General features: G+C 35.7%; 1 protein-coding gene across 1 annotated transcript in view; it reads left to right on the top strand.

Moving 5' to 3' along the window:
- The window catches only part of LOC127634688 (junctophilin-1-like), a 56,317-nt gene extending 35,858 nt beyond the window's left edge, over nt 1-20,459 (top strand). The window contains exons 4-6 of the mRNA XM_052114335.1: nt 15,369-15,937; nt 16,042-16,138; nt 17,756-20,459. Of these exons, the coding sequence (XP_051970295.1) occupies nt 15,369-15,937; nt 16,042-16,122 (650 nt within the window). The 3' untranslated portion in view covers nt 16,123-16,138; nt 17,756-20,459. The remainder of the gene's footprint in view (nt 1-15,368; nt 15,938-16,041; nt 16,139-17,755) is intronic.
- Nucleotides 20,460-23,580: the final 3,121 nt, after the last annotated feature.

The raw sequence follows: 23,580 nt of genomic DNA on the forward strand, positions 1-23,580 counted from the left end.
GTTTGTACAGATGAACCTTCAAGTTTGTACAGAACTTGGTACTTTCAAGCATTTGACAATTCACAAAAAAAAAATTCGGAGGTCTTGGCTGATTTTGTTTTGATTTTCCCATGATGTCAAGCAAAGAGGCACTGAGTTTGAAGGTAGGCCTTCAAATTCATCCACAGGTACACATCCAATTTACTCAAATTAGCCAATTATCCTATCAGAAGCTAATTGCCTAAAGGCTTGACATAATTTTCTGGAATTGTTTCAAGCTGCTTAAAGGCACAGTTAACTTAGTGTATGTAAACTTCTGGCACTGGAATAGTGATATAGTCAATAAAAAGTGAAACAATCTGTCTGTAAACAATTGTTGGAAAAATTACTTGTGTCATGCACAATGTAGATGTCCTAAATGACTTGCCAAAGATTTGCTAATATTAAATCTGTGGAGTGGTTAAAAAATGAGTTTTAATGACTTCAACCTAAGTGTATGTAAACTTCTGACTTAATCTGTACCTTAAAATGTACCTTTAAGTCTTGGTAATATCTTGTGACAGCATGCCTTATCACACTATATGGGGTAAGTTGCCACAGTGTAACCACAGAGTAAAACAATTCTGAATTACAAAACACTTCATAAAAACAAAACAAATTGAAAGGTAAAGTACAGAAATATCAAACCACTGTTTTGACCAGCAAATTTAGTTATTAATAAATTGTTGAAGTTTATAATATTTAAAACACATGTGACAACTTGCCCCAACCGGATATTCATGAAAAAATACCCCTTATCTTGTGAAAGCAGTTTTTGTCCTGCAGGAAGGTTTCTACCAGTAGTGGGCACTCGTAAGCAATGACGTATTTCCAAATCCATGAAGATCGGAGTAAAGTTAGCAAAGGAAGGGCGTTCAAATTTTAACTGTAACGCAGCCCAGATTGGGGCAATTATCATCCTTGAATGTGGACCTCTTGCGGTAAAATCCACTTTCAGCCATTTTAGCGATGCAAAAATACTAAATGATGCTGCTTTATATTTAAGGCGTGCAATGTATTTCACCATATTAATATAATTAATTATTAGTGTTCATATAATGCTCATATAGTTTTACAGTTTATCACTCTTTGCCATCGTTTCATCACACACTGTTGCACAGGTAGACGACTGGAGGAACAATCTGTCTATCACAGCTGCAACAAATTTTACACAACCAGCAGAAAGAGAGGGAAAAAGAGAGTTGCAGAAAGCAGTTAGGAAAAAAAGCAGCTCGATTCAGCATGCACTTTTATTGCATCTTCAACATTCATTGCACCTAAAGTGTATCTTGTTTCATTTTGACAAAATAATAAACATGCTCTCTCCTTTTCTTTATGGTGTAATGTAAACAGACACTCAGATCTCGCATTCAGCATGGCTTATGGAATATCGTCTTTGGAAATAAATAAATAAATAAAGGTGTCATCTTAGGTTATGCAGGTTCATATGAATGGAGGTTTACACTGAGACATGAAAGTACTGCATCGTCACGCTGAAGATAAAGTAAGAAGCAGATTTTATTATCGCCTCTTCAACACACAGCAACGAGTGAATGAACTTTTTACTCTTTTACTATAAATGCTGTTGTTAGAAAATTATCCTACTTGAGCATATTATTCTAATGTACATCATGTGTTTTTGTGATAGTTTAAATGCCCACACCATTGCATTCTGGTATTTTTATCCTTCCAGGTATTTACATTGCAGCTAATGGCAACAGAATTTTCTCAGACTTGCCAGAAATGCAACCGTTTGCTTACTTCTATGTTGCAAAATAAGGTCGATTAGAGCAGATGGAGGGCGGGGGTACCCCTGAGCATTTTGCAGGAGCAGGACAATGTACAGGCACATATACGAGCATACATGGGCTGCCCTATAAAGGTGCACAATGATTGACTGGCAGAAAGTCTTCTGATTGGCTAAACAAACGACCTGACAGCAGTCTGCAGACATCTTTTTCGCTTTTGTTTTTTTAACTGAGCCATTGTTTACAGAGTCCACAGAGACAGGTGTGATATTTCATGGCACCTATTTCAATTATATATGACTATTAAAAAGGATATTTTTGCACATCGTTTAAAGGAATATTTTGGGTTCAATACAAGTTAAGCTTAATCGTCAGCATTTGTGGGATAAAATTGATTATCACAAAAATTAATTTTGACTTGCACCTCCTTTTCTTTAAAAAAAAGCAAAAATCTGGTTCCAGTGAGGCACTTACAATGGACGTGAATGGGGCCAATTTGTAAACATTAAAATACTTACTATTTCAAAAGTATAACCACAAGACATAAACAATATGTTTGATAACGAGATTTTAGTGTGATAAAATCGCTTACTAACCTTTTCTGTGTAAAGTTATAGCCAATTTACAACTTCGTTTCCATGAAGATGTAATGTCAAATCAAGCCAAATCAAATTTATTTATAGTTCACATTAAAAAACAACAGAAGCTGACCCAAAGTTCTTTACAAATCAAACAAACAAAATGACAGAGATATAAAAACAGATTAATTTAAAGTTAAATATAATGCATAATAAAATAAATAAAAACATTTAAATTCAACATCATGTATTTATCCATTTCAGTGATCTGTTCAAAAGCTACAGAATAAAAATATGTTTTTAAAGAAGATTTAAAAATGGCTAGTGATGAAGCTGACCTCACATGGAAACGGAGACTATTCCATAGATTAGGACCTATCACAGAAAAGGCACAGTCACCCTTAGATCTATAGCGACAATGAGGAAACTTCAATAGAAGTTGATCAGAAGACCTGAGTGCTCTGGTGGGGAAGGGTGTAGAAGGTCACTGATATATATGGGTAAAAATCTAATTAAAAATCAAAATTTTTAAATCAACCAAATTTTACAGGAAGCCAGTGTAGAGATGCTAAAACCAGGGAAATGTGATCCCTCTTTCTTGACCCTGTTAAAAGCCTAGCTGCTGCATTTTGAACTAGCTGTAGTTGGGATAATGCAGTTTGGGGAAGACCAATGTGCAATGAGTTACAATAGTCTAACCTTGATGTAATAAGTGAGTGGATCATAATTTCCAAGTCTTAATGGGAAAGAAAATGTCTTAGCAATATATCTTAGGTGGAAAAAGCTACCCTTGACAACAGCACTGATCTGCTTATTGAAAATGAAGAGTCTAAAATCAGTCCAAGACTCTTTACATGATCTTGTACATTTGACGACAGTGGATCTAACTGGGCAACCAGGCCAGGTAAAGAGGACATGGAGGATCCTAAAATCAGAACTTTGGTTTTGCTTTCATGTCTTTTACTATAAATGCTGTAAGACATTTTTTTGCCAGCTGATGTTTAAAATCTTTTAAGCAATTTAGGGCGTTCTCAGATGAACAATTCTTGTCTACATTCACTGGGACATAAAATTGGGAATCATCAGCATAATAGTGATATGATATGCTGTACTTCAGAAAAATAGAGCTCAGAGGAAGCATATACAAGGAAAATATCAAGTGTCCTAAAATTGACCCTTGAGGTACACCACACTGTAATTGAGCAGATGTAGAAAAAAAATGACCTAAATTTACAGAGAATGTCATTTAAGATAGGAAGAAAACCACTGGAGGACCATACATTCTAGGCGATTGAGAAGAATATGATGGTCGATAGTGTCAAACGCAGCAAAGTAATGTCAAAATAATGATTGTAAAAATTATGATTTATTTAATAACATTTTTATCCCCTTCTCACCCCAATTTGGCATGCCCAATTCCCACTACTTAGTAGGCCTCAATCCGGGTGGCAGGGGACAAGATTCAGTTATCTCCGCTTCTGAGCCCGTCAATCCGCACATCTTATCACGTGGCTCGTTGAGAGCGAGAATCACTAATCGCGACCACGAGGAGGTTACCCTATGTGACTCTACCCTCCCTAGCGACTGGGCCAATTTGGTTGCTTAAGAGACCTGGCTGGGGTCACTCAGCACACTCTGGATTCGAACTCGAGACTCCAGGGGTGGTAGTCAGCATCATTAATCGCTGAGCTACCCAGGTAAAAATGTACAAACAAGTTAATGTAAGTGCATTGGTAAAATTATTAGCTTCACGTTTCTGCCTTTAAACCCTCTTGGCCGCATTCCCTCCATTATAGTTGCCTCACTGTAACCTAAATTTTTGTTATTTTAAAGAAAGATAGAGAAACGAAAAAAAATTTGTGTGGTATTTAACATTATGCCACAAATTGTCAATTGAGCTTAAATTGTATGGAACTTGGAAGATTCCTTTAGTAAAAAAAATTACTTGCAGCACCTTTAATTAAACTGTCTGTCATGGCCTAACAGGACCGTGGCATCATCATCCCATGTCTTGTGTTTCGTTGTCTGTCTTTGTGTGAGCGCACGGTTTCGTTTGAATTCCCTCCCGTGCGCACTTTGGTCTGTCTTGTTCCATGTCTGGAGTATGGTGTCTGGATCCTGACTTCCAATCTGGTTCCGTTTCGGTCTGTGTCGGGATCTGGACACTCGTGCTCCACGTCTGTCTGTTATTGACATTGGTGCATCGTGCTTATGTCATCTTGGCAGTATGCACTCACGTCAATATTTTGTCTGTCTCTCGCAAACACGGGTGCGCCTCGCGTCACACTCACGTTGCGCACCCTGGTCGCGGGCTGTCTTCACGTTGTGCTGTGGTTCGGTCACTTCGGTCTGAGATCGGGGTTTGTGTGTGGCCGAACTCTCACACAGGTGTCATGTCTTGTTTTTGTCGCCTGTTGCGTGCATCGTTTGTCGTTAGCCTCGCGATGTACACTCTGGTTTCGTTTGGTGTGAGAATGCGGGGCATCGATTTATTTCTGTCCCTATTTTAGTCTCCTCGTGTTTGCTGTTCAGTGCCAGTTCGACTTGTGTGCTTGTGATCAAGTCGCTCCTGTATGTGTTTTCAGTCATTCCTTGTCGGTCCTGTTCCCCTACCTATTTTTTGTTATTAACAATTCCATATAACATAAAAAAAAATTCAAAAGGGTCTTCCGGTGGCGCGCGCTGCAAGATGGCCAATCAGCACTAGGCTCCTGACTAAAACCTCCTAATTTAAGGTATTTTTTCACATTGAGGAAAGATATTGACAATTCTTCAAGAATTGCAACTAGTAAAAAATGTATGTCTCCCCAAAAATCGGCTGCGGGCTGCAAATGACTCAAAATGCTCGAGGATGACATAACCTCAATTGTTAGCCATGCAATCAAAGCACAACAGGAGGCTATGTGAGAAATGGTTTCCCGTATGTTGACAGAGGCAAGAAAGTCAGCCCTTAATCCCTTCAATGACTATATTAACGAAAACAGCGCTGTTCTTCGATCTCTGAAAGAAGAAATGGATTCTCTGAGTAAAAGTATGCCGTTGATCACAACGAAAGTGGACAATCTCCAAGGCAGTTTACGCAAAATAAACAAAGATATGAACCTCTCAGGTTCATATCTGTCTCACCCTGTCTCCGCTTGAACAAATGCAGTGAAAATGCAATGACCTCAAAGACCGGTCACGTCGCAACAATGTCCATCTGGTTAATCTACCAACAGGAATGTAAGGGGATGATGCTGTCGGCTTTCTACAGAAAATGCTACCTAATTGGATCCCGACCTTTTGGCGTGCTCAATCATGATCGAGATCGATAGAGCTCATCGAATATACTCCAACTCCAACTCACCTAAACCACGATCGTTGATATTCCAGCTCCTTTGCAATCCTGACAGGCAAGCCATCCTTTAAGCGGAAAGAACTCACTCTGCCCAGAGGAGTGTGACTGGAATTCTATGCTGTTTACCAGTCAAGAGACGGTGCAAAAGAGGAAGGCATTTTCGGCCGTAAGATTCAAGCTTCACCAGAAAGGTGCCTAAACTGTTCGAAAAAGTTCAATTTTGGTGACCAGTTTATTAGAATGATACAAACTCTATACACTAATCCCATGGCCAGGGTATCTACTGGTGGACTCATCTCAGACACTTTTAATATTTGCAGAGGCATGAGACAAGGGTGCCCGCTTTCCCCCCTCATGTTCGACTTATCAATAGAACTTCTGGTGCAGTTTGTTAGAGAGTAAACTTGTTTCTCCAATTCAGTTAGGCTCATCAATCCATTCTATATCTCTATATGCAGATGATACTTTATTATTTTTATCTGATCTAAAATGCTCACTTCCTAATGCCCTCCAAATCATAGATGAATTTGGCACACTATCGGGATTTAAAATGAATCATTCTAAAACTATTTTGATGCCTCTCAATTCAGATGGTTTTAATTTCTCTGGTTTAATTATTCCAAATAATATTCATATATCAACACAAGTCAAATACTTAGGGATTGAGCTGAGACCCACTTTATCCCTCATTTCAAAAATTAATCATATGTCAGTTTATGGAAAAGTTGAGTTGGATATTCAAAGATGGTGTGTCTGCCTTCATCACCATCTGCCCTAATATCAACAATAAAAATGTATATTCTGCCGCATTAATTTTATTAGCTCTATGCTTCCTCTCCCCCACCTGTAAATTATTGGAAAAAGCTAGATTCTTTAGTAATAAAATATATTTGGAATGGAAAGCGTCCCCGCAGTAAGTGGTCTACACTTCAAAGAAGTAAAATAACTGTGGATTGTGCTGCCCTCATTGGTCCTTTATCCTGCTCTTAGTCAGAAAGGGTTTGATCCTTGTTCACAGTCTTCATGGAAACAAATAGAAAAAGAGTGCATTTCACCAATTCGTTTGCAAGATTTTTTATTTTCAAGCCTTTCACACAGGAATTGCTCATTATATTATGGTCTAAAAAAGATAGAAGCCTGTTTTTCATCTAAAACTATATGGCACACTCGTACTCTTATTTGGCACAATTTAAATTTACTTTCTGGAGGACAACCTTTTGTGCTGCCATCCTGGGCTATAAAAGGTATTCTAATGTTAAATGACATAAAAGGAGAGTTGTCAATTAAAAAAATTTAAAGATTTACTATTTTGCATGACACTTTATTTTTATATTTTTAATTGCGTGCCGCGTTAAAGGCGCTTTAAGATACATTGGGGTACAAATCTTCAAACTCACCCAGTGATGAATTGGATATACAATGCACCAAGCACAGGAACTCTTTCTTATTTTTATCTTTGCATTTTAAATCTTAATACAGATAATTTCCCTAAAGCTTTGTTATTGGATCTGAACACTTCTAACAGAATCATTGAATGGGATACAGTGTGGGATAATACATTCCATGTATAATCCTAATCACCGATTAATTCATTTTAAAGTTATTTAACCACACGCATACTATAAGCTATGGGTCTATCACCCCACCCGTATTGTAATTTTTGGGACCTGGATGCAATGGACACTTTAACACATATTCTTTTGGACTGTCCAGATGTGCAAAAATTCTGGGATATGGTGCTTGACATTTTGTACAAGGCTTCTAGGATTCGTTTTCCCAAAGATCCTGTTATTTTATTGTTGAATGAAAATTCTCAATTTCCTCAAAGTGAGAGGGTACGGACATTTTGGCTAGCTGCCATGGCTGCTGCAAAGAAGCCACTTGTTCAACGCTGGAAACCTCCTCATGACCTTTTTAACTAAACATTGGCTACATTCTTTATTGGAGATACTATATCTGGAACTGTCATCTGCGCAGACTAATCATTCTAAACCTGTGACTTTGTCTGTGGAAGAATTTGATATCTACAGTTAAGGAAATTTTGGACATTTAATCGGCAGCTACTGCTTCTGCTGTTTTTATTATTATTATTATTATTATTATTATTATTATTATTATTACTATTTTATTTGTTTATCTATGTATTTATTTTATTTTATCCCATTTTATTTGTATATCTGTCCTGTAGTGCAATGGGTTGTGTGAGGGAAGGGGGGAGGTTATGGGGATAATAGTGGCAAAATACATTTTCTTTCTTTTATTCCACAAATTTTGTATGCTTTCTCAAAAATAAAACATTCTAAATTACAAAAAAAATAAAATAAAAAATACATAAAAACAGAATATTTGGAATCACATTATACCCCCCCAACCAAACAACACACACACACACACTATTTTTTTATTAAGATAAACTTATTTATTAGGCTATCAACATTCCATTTTAAATTCAGTTTAATTCTGAAATAGGTAATATTTTTTCAAAACATTTCAAACATGTTTGTCTTTCTTTTTAAAAGATATTGTGTGACATACTTTGCCACACATTTTTACCACATTCAAGCAATTGGGAAACTTCAAATTAGCCTTCTGAACAGAATCCTCCACAGTCAAAAACTAAAAGTATTCTCAACAGCCCTATAACCAAAGCCAACAAAATCAGACATAGAACGACATCAGCACGATGGACAGCTCTATTTTCTGATCACTGAACAGATAACCCTCGACGGTCAAATAACTAAACTGGAAACATGTTCATTAACAGCCACAGCCTACTAACGTTATCTCAATTGAATAAGAGCTATTTTGAAGATTTTAGGCTAGCCTACTTAAGCCAATTTAACTTTGAAAACATCAACATCAGACATCATACAACATCAGCTATGGACAGCGCTGTTTTGTTACAGTATCAAATGTGTAAAAATCACTTCCATATAGGCCTACGTTAAGCAAAAAAAAAAAAGAAAAGAAAAGAAAGGAATCTGATTTGATTGCCACATAATTTTCATCACCCCTACATCAGTGGGAATGAGATTCGTCCTCCGCCACCCTTATTGTGATGAGTCGCTACACCACCACAAGGACTTAGATCACATTGGGAATTGGGCATTCCAAATTAGGAGAAAAATGGGAGAAACAAAGTCTCCTCACAATATTATAACATGAGGGGTGCCAGCGACATTTGCCAGTGCAAAAGATCTTTAAAAAAGCCTTAATCATCAGCTTTAGGTGCATATTAGGTACATATATATATATTAGCCAAAATAAACCTTTGCCCCTGAATTTCTGCTAAAACTATAATTACTCTTTCTAATTTATCTTTATTCTGTTTTAGACATTTGAATTATAGATGTTTATTTATCAATGCAATGACTCCCCTGCTCTTACTTGATCCAGCACTAAAGAAAACTTGTCTACCCCATCTCTACCCAAATATTTCAGCTTCCTGCAGGGAAAGATGCGTTTCTTGAAGAAACACTATATCATATTTCTTACGTATAAAAAAGAAATGACCTTCTTTGGGTGCCCCAACCCATTCACATTCCATGTGGAGAGAGACAATCCACTCATATTAACATTTTGACATATTAGAAAACATTTTGTGTCAAAAATAAAATTATAAAACCACATTCCCCATTTGTGCAACAAACAACTCCCGAACTTCCCCCAGAACAAAAAAGACAGAAAAAAAGAAAAACTTGCGCATTAACCAGCGCACGATATGAATTCTGTCATCAATGTACATAGAGCTGCCTACCGGAAGCATTTGTTTATAGTTTAAAGTACTTAAATATTGATATTTTTCACACCAAAAGTGATCTTTCGCTTTAGAAGATATTCATTTAATCATGGATGGATGACATTTATATTGACTGTCTGTTCTTTTTGGAGCTTCAAAGGTTGAATCACCATCCACATGCATTTTAAAGACCTACTGCGCTAAGACGTTTTTCTATTTTTCTTCAAATGTGTTGTGATTGTTTACACTGCTTAAAAGTGCATATTAATGTAATCTGTTATATGTACAAACAGTGGTACTGCTTTAGTGTTTAGCACCCTCATGTTGGGGGTAACTGAGTTGTGTCTCTTAACTTCTGGTAAAAAGATTTCATAATCCTCATTTCATAAGAGAGGCCTCTGGATCTTGGTCAAATGCCTTGTTTTGAACCCATGAGATGCTATTGCCGCCTCTTAATTTTGTAGTTAAATTTAACAAAATGACAGTTCTCATTATACGTATTGATGTCTTATCATATTGTTATGAAGTCTACTTTTAAGGTAACAAGTAGGGCCCAGTATGTTACTTAATTATAATTCATCATAACTGCATTGCACAGGTGCCATAATCTAATCCACAAAAGCACTGGACATTGCACAACTCCGTCACAACCTCAGAAATGAGGTTTTAACATCCTCTCGTCTCTCGTTATTGATGCTCACTGTAATTTAAGGTTGTGAGAGTGCAATGCTCTAAAGGATTTGAACAGACAGTCTACCATGCCCCCCGTCTGCCTGTCTATGCCTAGTGAAGCCGGAATATGCCCAGGACTATCCAGGATATTTTTTCAAGGTTTATTCTTATAAAACCATTGGGCTAATTTTTGTAGGGTTTAAAGGCATGAAGTTTATACTTTAACAAAAGCAATTACATTAATTCTTATGTTAAAAATGATGTTTTATAGGCATGGTGCAAATTACGGAGGTCTAGGGGGGTCTCAGACCACTAACTGTAACAGGAGACACCCTGGAAAGCTAATTTGCACATTACTGAGGGGGTCATATTAAAAATTATGCAATTAATTAAAATAATAGTTTAATGCAGTTATTTTTAATGCTGTTGTAATGTATAAAGCCAATGTTACATCAAAACTTTTTATTCTTTTCAGTGATGTTTATTATCAGAGCTGATCAGATCGGAGATCTGCATTTTCATTGTTTTGTTTTTTCTCCTACAAAATGGCATAAAATGTTTTTCTACATAATTGTTCCATTTCCCCTGGCATTGTTTTTCCTTCATTCACAAGTTGTGCCTAATGTGAAATACATATTTTTTATATATTGTAAAATCTATTTATAATAAATATATGATTGTAATGTAATGATTTTAATATATTTATAATAATAAATATTTATAAATACATTTTGTTGCCGGTGTTTCCAACATCAGCCAGTCCACCCCCTGGGTGCTTTAAAAAAAAAGTCGAAATACATTTTTGTTGTCATCGTCATTATGCCACAAATGCTGTTGGTCGAGCTTAACGTTGACCCTGAATATTTCTTTGACTGCTAGTTTGCCCTATGTGCCGTGTTTGAGATATATAACCTGCTTTAGTGATTTGGTTTATGTATCATTCTAAATATGTTTATAATCCTATATTCATTGCTTCATTTAGCTGTATATATGGGTTTTTCTTCCATTTCGAACAGTTTTAGCAATGTGGCCTTCTAGAAAGTTTCGATTTACATGTCTCACTCTTACTATTTTTTTACTTTGTTTGTTTAACAATGTCCATCAGTCTAACAAGTCTTATTATCTTACACAGTTTTGCTTCTCAATTAAATTTAGCTTGTTTTAAGGGTGTTTTGGTATGTTTACTGGAAAACAAGGCAAACATATTAAGAAAAATATTTTTGCAGTGTTGTTGAATTTTTTTGTTTTGAGTTCACCCAAAAATGAAAATTCTCTCATTTACTCACCCTTATGCCTTATGCCACCCTTTTTTTTCTTCAGCAGAACACTAATGAATATTTTTAGAAGAATATTTCAGCTCTTTTGGTCCATACAATGCAAGTAAAAAGTTCCAAAAATCACATAAGTCAGTATAAAAGTAATCCACATAGCTCCAGTGGTTAAATCAATATCTTCAGAAGTGATATGATATGTGTAGGTGAGAAACAAATCAATATTTTAGTCAATTATTACTATAAATTCACCTCCGTGCTCAGTCAGTCTCCATTTTAACTTTCATTTTCACATTTTTCTTTGGTGATTCACCTTCTTCATGCATACGCCCCTACTGGGCAGGGAAAATAATTTCTGGCAAAAATGTACTTAAATATTTATCTGTTTTTCACCCACAGCTAGCATATAATTTCTGAATATATGAATTTAACCACTGAACTGGAGTCTTATGGATTAATTTTATAATGCCTTTATGTGCTTTTTGGAGCATCAACATTTCCATTCACTTGCATTGTATAGACCTACGGAGTTGAAATATACTTCTAAAAATCTTAATTTGTGTTCTTCTTAAGAACGAATGTCACACACATCTGTGATGGCATGAGGGTGAGTAAATGATGAGAGAATTTTCATTTGTGGGTGAACTATTGCTTTAATAGTAAGAATGTTTGCCCTAGTATTTCAGTTTGTGGTATCCCTCACTAGGGTCTTCCACTTTCAGAGTCATGCTTGATGATTAAAGAGAGATAAAAGCAATCTTAGTGCATTATGTGGACTTTGTTTTAAGTTGCTCCGCAACTAGAAGAATAGCAGTTCTTGGCGTTGGTAAGAGAAAACACACTGTACACAAAGACTTGTAACATGAGACATCATATGATTACAAATGGCTGGGTTTAAGGGGTGCATTGATTTCCTTTGAAAAGATTTCCTCATGTTGGTCAAATAATAATTCATTTAAAAATAATTATTTTAAATGAATTATCTTCTTCTATTAAGTTGTTTTATAGCTGGTCAGAAGAGTAGATCAGTGTATTTTCTTAATGTCTGCAGAAGAGATTTGTCTGATTGGCAGTGAGTTAAGCTTGCTATGAGCCACCATGGTTCCTTTGGAGGACTAAAGCACATTGACAATGCTTGGAACTTGCGACAAGAGTCTGCTGGGACTGAACAAAAAAGAATGGAATCTTGCATGAAGTGTATTCACAATATCATGTTATTGTGAAAAATTATGTTCAGAAGATACTTTAAGCCCTTTAAACATTAAGAATGCCGTCTCGCTCTTTGAAGCTGGCCATCATGGATGCCAGGGATGTCATGTGAATTCAGAATTCCAAATTGCAGTTCAATTGTTTGGGCTTAAGCTAGTTGGAGCCGTTTAATTTCTCGGAAATCCCTATTATGCAAAGTCAGTGTTGTGTCATTCATAGTTTTGATGTTAGACAGTTTAACAAATCAATTGATCCAGAGTTTTTAACAATGGGTTTTACTGGCAGGGTGAAATTGAACCGAGGTGTCTAAATACTTATTTTGTTGGCATTCAAAAGTTCTTACACATTGTGTTGGCCTGTGTCATGTGACATTATATGACCGGTATGCTATTTTTGCATATTTCTTCATTGTGCTGCGCTGTGGGATGCAGCAAAATTCTGTGAAATTTTTGTTTGTATTATAAATCTTCTAAAATTGATACTGCTGTTTAATTGCCAGAGTCAAAAGTTTTCTTTCAATAAAGATTTATCTTTTAAGTGACACAGCTTAATTTCACCAAAGTCAAGCAGCTATGAAGGGGTTGAGCACAGATAAAAACACTTGTGGGTCTTTGTTTATTTATTCAGACATATCAGTTTTCTGTACACGTGTCAGTTATATTTATAAAATCATTGATTCGGATGTATTAAAACTGGAAATGCACATAGGACGATGCTATTCATAACTCTCAGACAGTATAAATGTATGTGATAATTGCAACATGTTTTAATGAATGAAAAAGCACTATAATGTGAATATAAATATATAATGTGTATATACTAATGTTAGTCAATAAACAACACATCATAAGATTATTAAGCACAGACTTTATTCACACTGCTAGACTACAATGTAAATGTAGTATTCTTATTATCTATTTGCCTCTCTTGCTTTCTGTGTATTCGTCATGTGGCAGTGGTGGCTCAGTGGTTAAGGCTCTGGGTTACTGACCAGAAGGTTGGGGGTTCAAGCCCCAAGACACCACTGTTGGGCCCTTGAGCAAGGCCCTTGACCCTATCTGCTCCAGGGGTGCCATATCGTGGCTGACCCTGCACTCTGACCCCAGCTTAGCTGGGATATGTGAAAAATAAATAATTTCACTGTATATATGCAGAAATGTGTGTCGATTTATTTATGTGTTAAAAGCCGCTGTTACATTCATATAGACAGGATCATCACATACGTTTTATAATATTTTGACCAACTCAAAGCAGAAAACAACAATTTGTAACATCTGATTGAGAGATGTTTACTGTGATGTACCTGTAGGCCTGTGTGCTCACCGGTCACACATCACACTCGCCTGCGTAAAAAGATGAATTGTGGATAAAATATATTTAAATGTCTGCGAAAGTCAAATTTGGCAATATTTGTGCTTACCTCAGACCTGAATACACCTTTGCTGGGACTTGGCATGGATCAAAAAGTTTTTTTAATAAATTTTTTTATGTCATTTTACGGGTGTTTTCCATTCATTACCGAAAGAGGTCAATATACAGTATTAAAGATATGTCTATCTTTTACAGCATAAGCAAGGTTAACTGACAGATCAGTCACAGTCACATTATTTGTATTTTGAGTGACATTCACCTAATACAACTTGAGGAGGATTTATATATTTTATTTAATTCTTAAAGCCACTCATTAAAACACGTTTTAAAGTAATTATGATCCAATTAGAGGAAATATTTCTGGTCTACCATAGTTTATGCACCTGTTGAACTTGAAGAAACAAGTTTTTAAGGACAGTTACTAAGTTACTAAGATTTTTTTCCTTTTTTTGCCCATCAGGATTAGTTTTCCATTCTGTTTCTGTATTAACCCCAAAAATGACATTTATAATTTACTCACACTCATGACAACCCAGATGTGTATGACTTTCTTTTTTCTGCTGAACACAAATGAAGATTTTTAGAAGAATATTTCAGCTGTGTAGGTCCTAAAAGTCTTAGCATAAATGTAAGACTCCGGTGGTTAAATCTATATCGTAAGAAGTTATATGAAAAGTGTGGGTGAGAAACAGATCAATATTTAAGTCCTTTTTTAAACGATCCTCCCTGGAGGTGCTGATATACAAGAATGCAAATCACAAAACAAACAAACAAAAAAAGAATAAGAAGAGTGTGAAGGTGAAAGTGGAGATTTTTCATAAAAAAGGACATAAATATTGATCTGTTTCTCACCCACACTTATCATATCACTTCTGAAGACATACATTAAACCACTGGAGTCTTACAGATTACGTTTATGCTGCCTTTATGTGCTTTTTCAACCTTTAAAGTTCTGGCCACCATTCACTTGCATTGTATAGACCTACAGAGCTGAGATATTTTTCTAAAAGTCCTCGTTTGTGTTTAGCAGAAAAAGAAAGACATGCATATCTGGGATGGCGTGAGGGTGAGTAAATAATGAGAGAATTTTCATTTTTGTGTGAACTATTTATTTTCTGAAATCTGATTAGGCAAGGATGTTGTTCCAAAACTGTATTCGTTTTTTTCCATTGAATACAAAATTTGATGTTATCCACAATGTTAGTCTCAGTCACCATTCACTTTCATTGTGTCTTTTTTTTTTCTTTCCATACAATTAAAGTAAATTGTGACAGAGGCTGTCATTCTGCCTATCATCTATTTTGGTGTTTCACAAAAGAAACTAACCTTTGTCCTTGGACGTTCACAACAGGTATTACAGATCTATGTTGGCTGTCTTTTCTCATTTGGAATATCCCTAAATTTCCCCAACATCTTTCCTGACAGGACTCGACTATATCAGACAAAAGTTCAGTGAGCCGGTGGAGGAGGTAAAAGAGGAAGCACCGAAGGAGGAGGAGAAGGAGCCCACCCGGAAGATAAGCAAAGACAACAGCAGCGTATCCCGAAAGATAAGCAAGGACGGTACTAGTGTAACCCACAAGATAAGCAAAGAAGAGAGAGCTTCAGTTGTGGCTGAGATCACCAAAGTAACCACCTCTCCCCCTGTAGCAGCCAATAAACTGCAGGAAGTGCCACCTCCAAAGCCCCCCAAAGCACCTGAGTCCCTGCTTAAACCTGTGAGCACGGGTAATGGACAGCTACATGCTGCTTATCACAGTTATTATGTAAAACCTATGGGAAAGATCCCTCCACCAGAGGAACCAGAGGATGAAGAGCCTGAGATGACACAGTCTAGCCTGGCGAGGATGCATCCACCACCTAAAATGGCCAGGACACCCACTCCCAAACTAGACTCCAAGATCAGGAAACAAGAGTCTATTAAACCAAAGAGCTTAGCAGAAAGCAAGAAAGCCAACATAGAGATTGCCAATGAAAAAGTGGAGGAAGAAAGTGTAAGTGGTTGCATAAGTTTGTCATCTTGTTTAAACACACCTTTACAGATCTCAGTGTTAAGGATTGTTGCTTTAATTGTTACACCTTGTGTCTTTTTAATCAGGGTCCTAACTCGATTTTAGTTGCAATGGTGATGCTTTTGAATGTTGGATTGGCAATCATTTTTGTCCATTTTCTGACATGAAAAAGTACAATCTCAGGTAAGATTTTGTTTGTGTGTCTATTTATTTTTCTTTGTGTCCTTTGTGTTAAAAGTATAAATGGTAAATGGTCTGCACATATATAGTGCCTTTTTTAACCTTAGAGGTTACCAGAGCGCTTTACACTGTGTCCCATTCACACTCACATTCACACACAAATAGTTAAAAAGATAGTTTTGGATTACTTCACCAAAACTTAGGCCATGTCCACACTTATTCAATTTCGTTTGAAAACTCAGTTTTGCTTTGTCATTGTTTTCTAGAGCTCATTTTCAAAAGTCGCCTTGAGAGTCATAAAAATAGCAAGGCGCTATAAATATATACTCTATAAATTAGGGCTGGGAAATTTAATGCGTTCATTTCTGCGATTACTAGTTGACTGTTTAACGCGTTGAAAAAATGAACAGAGTTAATGCAGTAATCTTCACTAATGTTTTTCCCACTTCCTGTGACACTGATTGTGTGCAGCAGTGCATGCTTATTCATTATGCTTGATGCATGTCCCAGGATAATAAACATAGCACATTTACTGTACAAAGAATGGAGACTTCACCCGCAAGTGGCGAGCCAGGTGTGGGAGAGATTAAGGCAAGCTGTCGTATCTCTTCTTATTGGCCAAAACATTTTCACTTCCTGAAATCTGAACCAGAGTCAAAAGCAAAACTGCACGAGAGAGACTCAGCATGTAAACGATAGAGACTGAACTGCAGCCAGAGAAAATATTTTGAGATTTTAAACTTCAGCATTTAATTAGGTTTGTATCTATATGTATAGTGTATATGAATGCATTGCCAATGTGCACTAAAGTTTATCTTGAAAGTTTATCAATGAATTGAATCTGCCCAATCAGTCCTTTTATTTAGAAAATAAAGAAGATTTTGCCCAACTTTTAATTATAGCATGTCCACAGATTGTATGGAATGTAAACATATACTTGTATAAAATATTTATACTTGTAAAATTTGTCTAATAAACTCTATCCGCAACATAAAAATAAATGTTGATGTTCTTTGAGACAAAGTATAAAGTAATATATTTATGATTATATTTTTATGTTTGTTTTAATGTACCATCTACCAGGATTAATAGCGATTAATCACAGAAAACTGCGTAAAAAATAATAATTGATTCATAGCTCTACTATAAATAGAATAGAATACAATATGTTTTTTTTTATTGTTATTATCCTAAACATCTCTTGTGTTCTTGAATTGCCCTGTTGATAAACACAGCTTAGACCAGCCTAAGGTGGTTAACTGGTCTCTCAGCTTGGATAAGCTGTTAGGCTGGTTTAGGCACTTGTCAGATGTTCAGTCAAGAGTTGTGCATCATTCAGAATTTAATTAAGAATGCCAATTTAATTCCAATTCAACCTGAAATTAAATCAAATTTAAATGGAGACCAGGTTTGGAGACCACCTTCCCAACCATCTAAACACTAGCTTTGTCAATATGGGAGACATGCTAGACCAACTGAAGACTGGCCTTGGAGACCAGATAAACCACCTAAGAAAAGCAAACCACCTTAAGCTAGTTGAAGCTATTTTTTAGCATGTTGATCTTCGTAATTGATCTTGATGTGTCCATATTTGTTGTAACCCTATATTTCATCCTTTAGTGATGTTGGTTGGCAACCCACACAGATGTGTCAGTGACCTTTATGAATCAAAATTGCACCAGCCAGTCTCCAGCATGGCAGAGGTAGCTGAAGAATCAACATATGGAAGTTTGAAACTTCTGACTTCATCAAATGTCATGTGAATCTGGTAAAAGCTGAAGAGAGGAAAAAATTGTTTGGGGGGGGGGGGGGTTACAGTTGAAAATGGAAAAAAGGCAAAGAAAATGCTCAGTAACGTCAATCATATCTACTAATGGAAAGTCTAAATATCTGATATGTGCAGCCACTCTATAGGCCTCTGTGTTCTGACAGAGACTTAACTGGAAATGTTTGATGATGCAGTTTTACGTGATTGGCAAGAACAGCTGCCCTACTCATTTACCATCTGACGTGTAACTGGGAGATGCACTTACAGTGCCAGAGGAATGTGTTCAGGGGACTTTGTCGCAGTGGGCAGGCACTCTTGGCCAGAGGAAACCAAACGCGCACACCAGCGTCACTCATCCGTCTTACTCCCTTTACCAACCCACCGCAGTTTCTTCTAGCATCTACTGCATTCACTTTTTAGTTGATGCTCCCTGTAGTGTCACTTTTTGTTTTGTTTTCATTTACTGTTCTTTCTTTTCTATATGTTTGTTAACCTCAATCACAATTGTGTTTGAATTAAATGCAAAGGAAAATCTAAATATACCAATCACGAGTCACACTTTTTTGTGAGTTTTGGTATGAAGGTACAGTATAGTTTTCGAAAATGAAAAATAATATATTATTTATTGATAATGTGCAATAGCATTTATTTTTTATGAGTAGAGAGTTGGATTTGTCACCAATCAGGAGCTTCACAGTTCTGTCCCATTTGTTCTGCTTTTCAGTCCACAGTTGTCACATTACATGGGGTAAGTTGTCACAGTGGTCACTCTGCCATTTAAAAGCTTTGGCTTTTCAGCTAAATTTAACCAGTAAAACAGTTGTGAAAATCAAAACATTTATTGAAACATCAAAAGTATAATCATATCAATCATTAAATAATAATTATTAAATTAAGTATTATTATGAATATAAAATTAATAAATAATATTAATATAAGTAGATATATATATATATATACCTTTTTCTAACAGAAATTGTAGTTAGTACATTACAATTAATACAACACATTTAACAATATTTAAAATGTGACAACTTGCCCTGATCTGAAAATAAAAAACAAAAAATACTCTTGTTCAAAGAACACAATTCAACCTTTCAATATTCAATTAAAAGTAAACATAAGCAGAATTCAAAGAGAAACAGAGTTTAACATTTTAGAAGGGTATAATGTAAGGGGAGAGGGAGCGACAGGTTTGGTGTTTGTGATTCTCCACATTTCAGTGAGCAAGCCCACCCAAATTACAGCAGAACTGAACTCAAAAAGTCTTATAAAGTGTGTTATTTATTGAATTCTGAGAATTATTTGTCATGTTAATGTTAATTACGCCTATAAAATTGTGCTTGCAATGTTGTGGAAGAGTTCTTGTACTTCAAATGTCAGGTATGACATGTGACAGCAGGTGAGAAGTTTTGATATGGTACTTAAAAAAAATATGTTGAGAGCTTGCTTGCATGTTTGTGACCTTGAAAACATGGGATATCAAAAGTCTGAAGGTATTCAGGTAGTGCCACAGTCAGGGTGGTCCTGGATGAAGTAGGATGTTGCCTTTAAAAGTCTTTAACAGTACTTCTGTTTACCTCAAAAGAAATAGGATAAGGAAAAAACAATGAAGAGATGAAGTTTTTGTCTTAAAACTGTAGTATGCAAATTCTGACTGAGGGAATCATTGGAAATGACTTTAAATGTGCCACTATATTGTGTTTTTTGGGGGAAATCATGAAAATGTAACTTTTTATTTGTTATTCATACATACATCATATGTGCATTTTCCCTCTTCAGAAGGTTTATTAAAGATTTATTTATTATATATAGAATTATAGATATTGTTTCTAGTGTTTGGTGAGTGTATAAGGGCTTGGGAAAACTGCTTTTAGTTTTTGTTGCATGGGGTCTTTATAATGCACTATCACCTGTTAATATTACTTTCAAAACAACTATTCTGAGGGGAAATATGCAAAGGAATAACATTTAATACATGTTTTATTTCAATTCTTTGCAACAGTGAACATTTGGCATTGTCCAACATCTTCAGGCAATGTGTTTTTGCATACAGAGACTCAAAAACTCTGATTAAAGGATATTTTAATGCTTTTAACTATATTTGATGAATATTGGGCATTGGTCAAAACATTTTGCAGTGCAATGTGTATGGGCTCTTTTATATATATTTTCTAAAGGAGAGTTTTAAGCTCTTGTTATAACAGGGCTGAGCTAAGAATTATTTTTCTAAAAACAAATGAGGATAAAAGGTTTATTCTATTTATATGCATTTTTACAGAGCACAGCCATAACAATAATGAATTCTTTGATATTTTTCTATAGAAGTGTACAACTGTATTTTGTCAAAAGCAGTAACTTCTTTCAAGCATTGTATCTTACACAATATTAAACCTATATTTGATTCCACATCATTTTCAAATGAATTTAAGGATCAATAAGATGTAGGAATTCTTCTTTGAACCCCATCTGTTACTTTAGCCATTTTAAGCCCATAAAACCCCACATATTTCTGTAATTTAAAAATTTATTTATCTGTATAATAAAAAAAAATTGTAAGTCTGGTCTCTCTCTCTCTCTCACTCTACACTATTTTTGTGCATTTTCCCCACACGTTGTTTTTAGCGCTAAACAATGTAAGATCTAGTGTGAATGCACATTTATGTATTCAAGCGCCACAATTTCTTTTGCATTCTGAAGATGCAGATTACAGTACAGTGCATGTTGCTATGAATACTCTAGCTGTTTAAAATATATGAATACGCTAGCTGTTTAAAATACATTTCACTTTTGCATGACTAAATCTAGACATGCATAGCGTGAGCACCATGCTACAGAATCAGTTTCACATGTGTAATCTTAAACGTCTTCAGAGGCCAAAGCTACCACCTTCTAAAAAGTGAATATTACGTGTTGCTGAGATTGGATTAAGACTAGTAAGCAGTGATGGGATATGGCTGGATAGATGATTTCTTAAAACAGAGCTGCTAAGACATTAGTATAGGCAAATTATCTTTCTGTATCTTTTATTTATAATTATCTTTTCCTAAGCTTATCAAGTCAGCATCAATGGATCACTCTGGATAACTGTTGTAATAATGCACAACTAATGTAAATATACATATAGTTCCTGCATACCCAAATGCAGATCTTTTTAATTACGGTTTCACATTGATCATTCATATTTGATCATCTCAAAGGATAAAAGTTCACTTATGTAGTGTTTCTCCCTTGTGCCCTTAATTGTAAGCACTGAGAGTCTGAGAGCAATGTACTTGGCAAATGACTCATGTACTGGTAGTCTAAACAAACCTGGTTTCTGCTTTCCTGACATAAACAACTGTTAGAAAGTGAAATAAGTCTGTCTAGTTTTTTTTTTACAATGTACAACTTCCCAGATTCAGCATCTCTGATGTTTTTACATTCAGAATAGGCCAAAAGTATTCCGGTGAATGTATTTCATACCCTAAAATGAACATGTTTATTCATAATGATGTTGGATATAGCTTGCTATACATATATATATATATATATATATATATATATATATATATATATATATATATATATATTAGGGCTGTCAATCAATTACAATTTTTCATTGAATTAATTACATGGGGTTATTAATTAATCGCATTTAATCGCATATACAAATATTTGCTGAGAAAGCCCCTCATATAACAATAATTAAATATGTAATGATGAAATAATTATACAAAGTTATCTTTAAATATAAAAAAAAATGTATATATATAAATAGTACGTCTGTCGATTTAACGTGTTAATTCAGTGCGATTAGTTTTATATACAAATTTTTTAAAAATAGCTAAAAAATTAACACAATTAATCGCACTGCACCCTGGACTGTAATAAGAAAGGTTCCTGAGAAATGCAAGCTTGTAGTACCACCTGTTTACTCCAGAGGGCAGTAAGTGAAACTTCAGCTGTGTGGTAACGCTCAGTTAGTGAAGAAAACAACCATCCAGTAGACACACAACACAAACATGCGTTACGTTCTTGTGTTCAAAACACTTGATGGAACGCAAATCCGAACTAAGTGATCTCAAGATGTGTTTAAAGATTGAGTATTAAACTATATTTAACTTGACACAGTGACCTAAAAATGTTATGTTTATGACGCAACACACCAGAGACGCATGTCTGACGCTTGTTCAAATTGATGGGTCCTTAAACAAGCCCTCATAAGAAATCTCGAACTGATTGATAAATTCACTTGTGAAGTGGATTGCTGTGAACTGTATGCCAATGATTGACTTATGATCAATAATATGGTAGTAAACAATACATTGTATTCTAAAGCTGCTTTTTGAATGGTTTTATCAATGATGAACTCTTCTGCCACAAGAATGTAATGCATTTTAATTATATATTATAATATATATAATTTTTTAATATTTAAAGATAACTATGTTAGCTGATTGACAGCCCTAATATATATATATATATATATATATATATATATATATATATATATATATATATATATATATATATATACAGGTGAAACTCGAAAAATTAGAATATCGTGCAAAAGTTCATTAATTTCAGTAATTCAACTTAAAAGGTGAAACTAATATATTATATAGACTCATTACAAGCAAAGTAAGATATTTCAAGCCTTTATTTGATATAATTTTGAGGATTATGGCTTACAACTTATGAAAACCCCAAATTCAGAATCTCAGAAAATTAGAATATTGTGAAAAGGTTCAGTATTGTAGGCTCAAAGTGTCACACTCTAATCAGCTAAACACCTGCAAAGGGTTCCTGAGCCTTTAAATGGTCTCTCAGTCTGGTTCAGTTGAATTCACAATCATGGGGAAGACTGCTGACCTGACAGTTGTGCAGAAAACCATCATTGACACCCTCCACAAGGAGGGAAAGCCTCAAAAGGTAATTGCAAAAGAAGTTGGATGTTCTCAAAGTGCTGTATCAAAGCACATTAATAGAAAGTTAAGTGAAAGGGAAAAGTGTGGAAGAAAAAGGTGCACAAGCAGCAGGGATGACCGTAGCCTGGAGAGGATTGTCAGGAAAAGGCCATTCCAATGTGTGGGGGAGCTTCACAAGGAGTGGACTGAGGCTGGAGTTACTGCATCAAGAGCCAAAACACAGACGGGTCCTGGACATGGGCTTCAAATGTCAAACATCTTACCTGGGCTAAAGAAAAAAAGAACTGGTCTGTTGCTCAGTGGTCCAAAGTCCTCTTTTCTGATGAGAGCAAATTTTGCATCTCATTTGGAAACCAAGGTCCCAAAGTCTGGAGGAAGAATGGAGAGGCACACAATCCAAGATGCTTGAAGTCCAGTGTGAAGTTTCCACAGTCTGTGTTGGTTTGGGGAGCCATGTCATCGGCTGGTGTTGGTCCACTGTGCTTTATTAAGTCCAGAGTCAACGCAGCCGTCTACCGGGACATTTTAGAGCACTTCATGCTTCCTTCAGCAGACAAGCTTTATGGAGATGCTGACTTCATTTTCCAGCAGGACTTGGCACCAAAAGTACACTGACACTGACACTTGACACTGCCAAAAGTACCAAAACCTGGTTCAATGACCATGGTATTACTGTGCTTGATTGGCCAGCAAACTCGCCTGACCTGAACCCCATAGAGAATCTATGGGGCATTGCCAAGAGAAAGATGAGAGACATGAGACCAAAC

Source organism: Xyrauchen texanus, chromosome 41, assembly GCF_025860055.1.
Source record: "Xyrauchen texanus isolate HMW12.3.18 chromosome 41, RBS_HiC_50CHRs, whole genome shotgun sequence".
Lineage (NCBI taxonomy): Eukaryota > Metazoa > Chordata > Actinopteri > Cypriniformes > Catostomidae > Xyrauchen > Xyrauchen texanus.